This window comes from Silurus meridionalis, chromosome 23 (genome assembly GCF_014805685.1).
Source record: "Silurus meridionalis isolate SWU-2019-XX chromosome 23, ASM1480568v1, whole genome shotgun sequence".
Lineage (NCBI taxonomy): Eukaryota > Metazoa > Chordata > Actinopteri > Siluriformes > Siluridae > Silurus > Silurus meridionalis.
In genome coordinates this window covers 7,297,474-7,306,695 of record NC_060906.1, presented here as the reverse complement: position 1 = coordinate 7,306,695, position 9,222 = coordinate 7,297,474, and the positions used below count along the sequence as shown (strand labels likewise).

The 9,222-nt window shown below is 42.7% G+C and overlaps 1 protein-coding gene across 2 annotated transcripts in view; it reads left to right on the top strand.

The window, feature by feature from the left end:
• Window positions 1-401: 401 nt before the first annotated feature.
• LOC124377173 (CD2-associated protein) overlaps window positions 402-9,222 on the top strand; it is a 41,031-nt gene continuing 32,210 nt past the window's right edge. For both annotated transcript variants that reach the window (XM_046836544.1, XM_046836545.1), the window contains exon 1: window positions 402-725. In XM_046836544.1, the coding sequence (XP_046692500.1) occupies window positions 722-725 (4 nt within the window). In that variant the 5' untranslated portion in view covers window positions 402-721. The remainder of the gene's footprint in view (window positions 726-9,222) is intronic.

Below are 9,222 nucleotides of genomic sequence, written 5' to 3'. Positions count from 1 at the left end.
TGTGTGTGTGCGTGTGCGCGTGTGTATATGACAGTGTCCCTTTATATCTTTATCTATCTGTTTGTCTATCTGAGTTATTATTTTAATGTTTTCTACTGTATGCTTAACTTGTTAATTAATCATGTTTCAGTGTTTTTTGTATTCATATATTTATTTGTTTACATTTATTACGAAATATTAATCTTACACGGGAAACTAGTAAACTATCTTAAAAGACTACCTGATGATATTATTTATATGGTTGCATGCATTTATATAATACCATATATTTTTTTTGTTGTCAATTTTGTTTTGCAATTCAGCGTGTGTGTGTGTGTGTGTGTGTGTGTCAGTCTCAGTCTCGCGCGATTCCAAAATATCGCGAAGTTTTCTTGCTGTTGTGGCACACACTCACACTCACACACTCTCTCTCACACACACACTCACTAGTTTCAGGGAAATCCAAGAAAGGTGGAGACTTCGGGATAACTTCCTGCAACTGTAACACGTAAAGCTGAGAGACGCGGGGACTCGGGCTCAGGAAAACCGCCGCCAAGTCGACGTGAAGGCGCACAAACCGAATGGATTTATTGGATGATTAGTACATTATAATAATATAATAATAAAAACAATTGTAAGAGGTTCACGGCATACAGCTGAGCTAAGACACACACACCGCTAGCATCCGAGTGACTAGCTAACGTCGGCTAGAGGACGTGAAGGCGCAGTACAGGAGGGCAGCATGGGTGAGTGAGTGAGAGGGGCTCCGAGCTCCAGGCTTCAGGCTCGGCCGAGTGTGTGTGTGTGTGCGTGTGCGTGTGCGTGTGTGTGTGTGTTACAAGTTTATAGTGACTGAGCTCCTTCACGCTGGATGGAATTTTGATCATTTGTACACGTCACTGTATTTTCCTCCCTTTCCTCCTCAACCTTCTCCTTTTCCTCACCCTCCTTTTCCTCCTCGTCCTTCTTCCTCCTCCTTTTCCATCTCTTCCTTTCTCCTTCTTTCCTCATTTTCCTTTTCCTTCCACAACCTCCTCTTCTTCTTCCTTTTCCTCCCCTTCCTTCTTCCTCCTATTTTTCTCCTGTTCCTTCTTTACCTCTATCTCTTGCTTTCCCTCATCTTCCTCATTTCCTCCTTTTCCACTTTCTTTCCTCTTTTCTTCCCCTCCTTTTCTTTATCGTCCCTTTCCTCCTTTTCTCCTCCTTTTCTCCTAATTTTTATCCTTTTACTCTCCTATTCCTTCTCCTATACCTCTGCCTCCTTTTCATCCTCCTTTTCCTTCTTTTCCTACACTTCCTCCTCCGTTTCCTCTTCTCCTCCTCTTCCTGCTCTTTCTCCACCTTTTGCTCTCCCTGATTTTCTCCTTTTCCTCTGCATCTTTTTCTTCCTCTTTATTTTTTTATTCTCTTCTTCCTGCTCCTACTCTTTCTCTTCTTTTACACATTTAACAAAAAATTATCATTATAATGTTGGACAGTCTTAGAAATATTTCACATCACATGAAGTAGTGACCTCTTTCTCTCTCTCTTTCTCTCTAAGAATGTCCACAAATGTCTGTCCTGTGTGTAATTCATGTAGAAATGTAGGCTAGGAGTAAACTGAAAGGCGAGAGGGGAATAAAAACCCTCCTGAGGTGACGTGCGGAGGACGGCATGACTCACACGGGAACCCACGTGTTTGAATATAAAACTTATTCTAAGTATTTATTTTTTTGCAGTGATTTCTCTTTGTGTCCCTCCAGAAAAGCTCATGTTTGAGTTTGATGGCGGTGCTTGGACCCCTAAACATTACTAAAAAAAGCAAGTGTGGACGTTTTTATGTTACCTGGTAGACGTCTGTAGTACGCATTGGAGATGATCCTCAGTAGGAAGCGCATATTTGGGAAATGCAAATTTTGCGGTGGCTCTGTAGGATGGCAGCGGAGGGAAAGTTTCATGCCGGGACACTGCAGCTTTCTTTTCGGGAAGGTCAGTGTTCGAGATATTTTAAAGAAAACCCCACATAGACAGGAGACCTAAGCTCAAGGTCAAACCAGGAATAGCACTAATGACAAACCAATAAACCGTATTTCTAGATAGGGATGGATGTTCTGAAGACCCTTAAAGTGCAATTGTGGTTCAGTTTTGATTTAGTTCATGCATCTCGATTCTATACGAGAAGGCTGCCAAATATGCATTAAAACAGCTCAATTCTTTCTTCACGTATCCCAGCTTGTAAGGAAGCTGAAGGACATGTTTAGCCATGATACATACCTATGGAACAGAGAGGGTTGGCTGTTCTGGGGCTCGAACCTTCCGATCACTAACTCAGAGCTAAAAGCATTGTCTCACCACTATACATGATTGATTATGCTGTTGCGATAGAACTGAGGTTGATCAAAGATTTGCGTTTCGAAATACAACTTCAACTCCGCTAGCTAAATTAGATTGTCTAATATGTAAACTTTTTTAAGGATGACTTCAAATTGAATTGGTTCTGTGGCTTTTTATTACCAAGTAGGAAAGGTCCAGTTTTTCTTGTTGCTAAAGTGTTTGCCTTAAATACCTTCTGACTGTACCATGACCAAGCCTGGATCTGAGCCAAACTGTACACGTTAATGGTATCAGTGACGAATCCGTGCACATCCTAAAGCTGCTGATCCTGAACGGATCAGGAACCAGGAAGGAGCTGCTGAAGAAACTCAGACATTTGGACATTCCAGATTCTCATCAGTTGATCTGCGGGTTGCATGGAAATGCTTTAATTCCCTGGCTTGACTTGGTTGTAGGCGAACCTACTTATCTGGTTGAGAGTCAAGAAAAGATCTTCTCTTAATGCCTTCAACCATCACTCACAGTTTTACAGTGCGATGTAATTGTGTGAATTCTGTTCTTATGGTCACAGTTGGATAGATCTGTTTTTATTTTCATAGTAAAGGTTGTAGAGCTGCATTTTTTTTCTCACTGTTGACTGAGACATGTAAAATTAAGCTCTTTGGAGAAAGGTGTGTACTGCTTGTTGTTTCATTACCATTCCCACCATGCCTCACACATACCATCCTTTCTTTTCATAATTAAAAACAAAAGCTTAAACCATCGATCGTGTGCTGAAATTATCACTGCAGTAGCTTTTTTCTTTTTGCGAGAGCCACAAAGATGTGGGGAAACTTGGAGTGTGGGTATTTTCTGACTTTTTCTCACCATGTGCAAATTATGGCTCATATAAAAAGCCATGCTGATTGATGTGTGTGTGTGTGTGTGTGTGTGTGTGTGTGTGTGTGTGTGTGTGTGTGTGCGTGTGTGTGTGTGTGTGTGTGTGTGGCGTGTGTGTGCGCACTCACTGCAAAAGGGAGGCCAGGTTTTATGTCTGGTGTAAAATGCTATGATAAGGTGAGGCTCTGAGCGGCCATGTTGATTTGATATAGACTTGGACTTGAGGGGGAGGATTTTTTTTTTTTGTTTGTTTGTTTTTCCTCACATGGTCTCATGTATATACATCAGAAATGAGTATATATACTATAAGTATTGGGTCACCTGACCTTTCCTGCTTATATGTGATTCTTTTCCAAACTGTTGCCACAAATCTGGAGGCACTCAATTCAAAAGCGTCTTTAGATGTGCTATAATAACATTTTGCATTCACTTAAACTTGAAAACACAAACCTGTTCCAGCATGACACTGCCCCTGTGCACAAAGTGAGCTCCTTAAAGATCTGGTTTACATGCTTTTGAGAGGAAGATCTTGAGTGGCCTGCTATAGAGCTCTGATCTCATCCCTACTGAACACCTTTGGGGTGAATTGGAACGCTGACTGCACCCCAGACCTCCTTACCTACATCAGTATCTGCCTTTCATAATATCCTCATGGCTGATGAACACAAATATAAATAAGCACACTCCAAAATCCCATGGAACATCTTCCCAGAAGAGTGGAGGGAATCATAAGAATAAATTTGGACTGAATTTGGAATGCAATGCTCACAAATCACATAGTGTACTTATGACCAGGTGACCCAATACTTTTGGCAGTATAGTGTATTTGTTATGCCTCACTAAAACCACAAACTACCCCTTTACCACCTCATACCACCCCTCACCTCTACCTCACCTTTACCTTACAGTATTCAATTCAAGTCATTTTTATTTGTACATTTATAGCAGATATACGATGTTGCGGGGTACAGTGATGATGATCAGAAGCAAACTGTAGTCCTGAGTCAGTGTAGCTGACTGTTGACATTAACTACAGTCCAATCCATCCTCAAAGCTACCGTTCTTACTCCGGAGTTACATGAAACCACACAAGGCGTTGATGAGAAACCGTCCCAAGCTGCACAAAGTGGCCTTCAAACGAAGAGAACACTATCCAGAGGCAGGCCTGGATGAAGTGGGAAGTTTCAAGAAGGGAAGAGGGGCAGGAACAGTGGTCACTGGAACCTCAGGAGCATGTTTAACTTGAGAGAGAGAGAGAGAGAGAGAGAGAGAGAGAGAAGGGGAGACAGGTGACAGGAAGAGAAGGATATGGATTATTATGTGTCTTTATTGTTGTATGAAAGTTAAGGACACTGTGCAGCTGAGGACTCCGGCAAGACTCACTATGGCAGCATAACTAGAAGGGAGAACCAGAAGGTAACACCGAAATAAGGGATCTCTGGAATAAGAGACGACCCACCACACCACCGTTAACAAACCTGAGTGAACGTGTGAATGTGAGGGGACGACAGCATACAAATATCCCAGTTCACCAAACACTCTATATCCATGCTCCCTCCAGATCTGAGCCTTTACCTAAGAAAAAAATCTACTGATCAAAGGCTTGACTAAATAAATACATTTTCAGCCTCGACTTGAACACTGACTGGTCAGACTGTGTCTGAGTCCCGAACACTGATTGGAAGGCTGTTCCATAACTGTGGGGCTTTATAAGAGAAAGATCTGCCCCCTGCTGTAGTCTTCATTATTTGAGGTACCAACAAATAGCCTGCACCTTTTGATCTAAGGCGTGGAGGATCATACTGGTACAGAAGTTCACTCAGATACTGCGGTGTGAGACCATTAAGTGCTTTATATGTCAGTAGTAGTATTTTATAATCAATGTGAGATTTAATTGGGAGCAGTGTAGATGATTAAAACAGGGGTGATGTGGTCATATTTTTTTTTTATTTAGTGAGGACTCTTGCTGCTGCATTCTGAACTCACTGAAGCTTATTTATGCACTTACTCGAACACAGACAGTAAAGCATTACAGTAGTCTAATCTAGATGTAACAAAAGCATAAACTAGAAGTTTTTCTGCATCATTAAACGACATCGTTTTTCTAATTTTAGCAATATTTTTAAGGTGAAAGAAGATGACCCTGGTAATATTATTCATGTGAGCCTCAAAGGAAAGACTAGGGTCACCTCTACCTCACCTCTATTTTACACTACTCCTCACCTCCCTCACCTCTACCTTACACTACCCCTCACCTTCCTCACCTCTACCTTACCTCTATTTTACACTACCCCTCACCTCCCTCACCTCTACCTTACACTACCCCTCACCTTCCTCACCTCTACCTTACACTACCCCTCATCTCCCTCACCTCTACCTTACCCCTATTTTACACTAGCCCTCATCTCCCTCACCTCTGCCTTACCTCTATTTTACACTACCCCTCACCTCCCTCACCTCTACCTTACACTACCCCTCACCTTCCTCACCTCTACCTCACCTCTATTTTACACTACCCCTCACCTCACCTCTACCTTACACTACCCCTCACCTCCCTCACCTCCGCCTCACCTCTATCTTACACTACCCTTCACCTCCATTTCACCCCTACTTTACACTACCCCTCCCCTCTCTCACCTCTACATTACACTACCCCTCACCTCCCTCACCTCTATCTTACACTACCCCTCACCTCCCTCACCTCTACCTTACACTACCCCTCACCTCCCTCACCTCTACCTTACACTACCACTACCAGTCGCCATGGCTTGCTCATCAGGGATAAATGCACACCATTCACCTTGACTGTTGATTTCTGTAAAGCTGCTTTGAGACAATGTCTGTTGTGAAAAGCGCTATACAAATAAACTTGACTTGACTACCTCTCACCTTCCTCACCCCCACCTCACCTCTACCTTACACTACCCCTCACCTCCACATCACCTCTACCTTACACTACCTCTCACCTTCCTTTTGAGTATTCCTTATGTTCTACATCATGTCTGTGACATCATTCAAAAAAGGCAGCTTTTTTCGAGGCTACTCTGCTCTTAGCTACTTTTCTCTCTCTGTCTTGGTGTTGGTAAAGAAATTCATTCAGGTCCTGCATGTGGTCTTTGCCCTGGCTTGCTTTCTTCATCAGCACTCTCACCTCTATTTGCATTAGAGACGTCACACCTTGTATGCTGGAGTTCAGGAGCACTAGCTAACCTGTAGTTACCCCACTGTTTCCTGCATTATCTTCAAATATGCTACTCAAAACACTCACCTAGGATTTATTTCTAGGAGATGATAGAATTATCATTACAGTGTATTAAAGCTGTTCTGGCAGCTTGGGATGGGCCAAAACCTTATTAAGACATGTCATGCGACGTATAAATCTACAGACATGGCAAAGTAAACCCTCGTAAGCAGAAGCACTCAATTTTAGAAAGGAAAGCAGCCCACACTGAGGCATAATCCACACGTGAAGGGGGAAAAAACACTGAAATGTCTGGAAACGTTGGGTTCTCATGTGATACTAGAACCAGAATGCTACCCAAACCTGCTGTGTGAGATTTCTCACAACAGGTCCCACGAATGAATTGTCTACTGTGGACCAATCGCCTGATCTGAGGAGAAAACTTCTGGTTCCACTTGTACGTTAGGTGGTGATTAAGTTGATACGATCCCAGTAATTTTCTTTATCTGATTGAATAAATAAAGCCGAGCTTGCCTTCCTCTACACCTGATTTGCATCACAGTAGGTTGTGATCATCTATGAGGCAATTGGATTTGTATTGTTACAGCTGAGGGTAGGAAGTCGACCTATTCAACCCCCCCCTTTCTTCGCACGTTGATGGAATCTGAAAAATGTTGGCTGCCTCTCCCTGTGTCCTGCGCCTCACCTGTGCATTACCTCTGGTAATTTTCTGGTAATTGCCACAAACAGCATCTGACTATGCTTCTGGGTTTTTTTTTTTTTTTTTTGGTCTTATTGTCAGGTGCCGGTGGTGGAGATAGAATGTCTCCCAGCTGACCACAACAGCGCTCTGGTGGACAAAAAAAGGAGCTTTGCTGCTGAGTGTGTGGCACAATAGTTTATTTATAGCCAGTCCACAGGTGTGGTTTGGAAGCTACCTTGTGATTAGCCCCACCCTGGGCAGAACTGCACTCGACACTTTTCGAATTGCCTCAGACTTTCGATGCTTGTGTGATTCATTCCGCGGGATATAGCTGTAGCACTTACACTGCTCTCTATAGGGTTTTTAGGATGCAGTGACTAGACACTTTTTCCCCCCAAGTTTCACCCAGTGCTCACTGGTCTGTGTTTTTATGTGTGTATATAAACACACACACACACACACACACACACACACACACACACACACACACACACACAAACCTGTTCCCCCTAATGACTACAACCTGCATGCGTATAATACACACAGTGACTAGCACTGCACCACGTAGTCAGAACTTTCCGGAGGTATGATACAGTGGCGATGAAACTGCACTCGTGTACACTGGATTTGCGCAGACATTCTGTACTGTAATGTGAACAACAAAAGGAATCGCAATATATTTTATCTTCCCAAAAGGTCTCAGTAACAGAAATATTTTTGATAATGAATAATAATCCCAAATGACTGCTTCAGGGACAGCAGGACGTATACTGTATCACCAAGAGTTTGTGGACACCTGGTCATAAGTATGTGCTTTTTGAGCATCCTATTCCACATTTAGTCCTTATTTGCTCTTATAATCCCCTCCACTCCTCTGGGGAGATGTTCTACTAGATTTTGGTTTAAACCTTAGGTTAGTAAAGTCAGGTACTGATGTAGGTGAGGAGGCCTGTGGTCCATGTTTACATTCATCCCGAAGGGGTTCAGTATGGTTGAGTTCAGAGCTTCCTAGCAGAACTTCCACTCCACCCCATGTAAAGCAGATCTTCATGTAGTTTGATTTGTGCACAGGGGCATTGTCATGTTGGAACAGGTTTGAGTCTCCTAGTTTAAGTGAAGGAAAAATTTAATGCTACTTCATCCAAAGACACCGATACAACTGTGTGCCTTCAGCTTTGCGATAACATTTTGGGAAATAACCACATATGGCTGGGAAAGTCATGTGTCCCAATACTTTTGTCAATATAGTGTAGGTGGTGTTTCTACAGGCCCCGCGTTTATATTCGGTTGGCATATTTCTTGCGTCAATGAAAGTGTGAGACCGGTCTCTCTGATCTCTCTCTCTCTCTCTCTCTCTCTCTCTCTCTCTCTTTCTCTCTCTCTACCTTTACTCAATATGTTTATCTCTTCTCAACAATTCTCTCTCTCTCTCTCTCTCTCTGATTTGTCTATATCTGATGTGTCTGACTCTCTCCTCAACACATCTCTTTCTCTAATGTGTCTCTCTGATGCCTCCCTCTTTTTTGTTTGTGTGTCTGACAAATCTCTCTGTAATGGGTCTCTCCATGATAGTCCCTCTCTGTCTGATTTCTCTCTGCCACCTCTCTCTGAGGTGTCTCTTTGCCCTCCTTTTAATTGCATAAATTTTTTATCCTGTCTCTCTGCCTTCTCTATCTGCTGCTTTTCTCTCCCTTGTATCTCTGTTACATCTCTGTAACACATCTCTCCTTTGTGTCTCTTGACTGTGTCTCTCTGACATGTTTTTCTGCCTCTGCTTTCTGATTCATCTCTCTGTCAGACATCAGGTTGCTAGGCTAATCCCATCACTCGTAATAAAAACGCGATTAAAAAGCAGTTTGTGTACTGCTGAAAAATTGTGAGTGTGTAGAGGAGTGTAAAAGGATTCCGAAGTGTAGTTCCTAATGTTATTTGTTATTTAGTGCAAAGACACTTTATTCATGGAACAATACGAGCTGAACTGAGGAAGGACAGCAAGGTAATGTCTGCTAGCAAGCCTTGTCCTCAAACATAGAGCTAACAGTAAGATCTAGCTAGTAAGAAGCTAGTAAGGTGGCTAACACATTTATATCGCAGTCAGACTGCAGAAATGGTGTAATATGATCTCTCTCTCTATCTCTCTCTCGCTCTCTGTTGTGTGTGAAGAGGT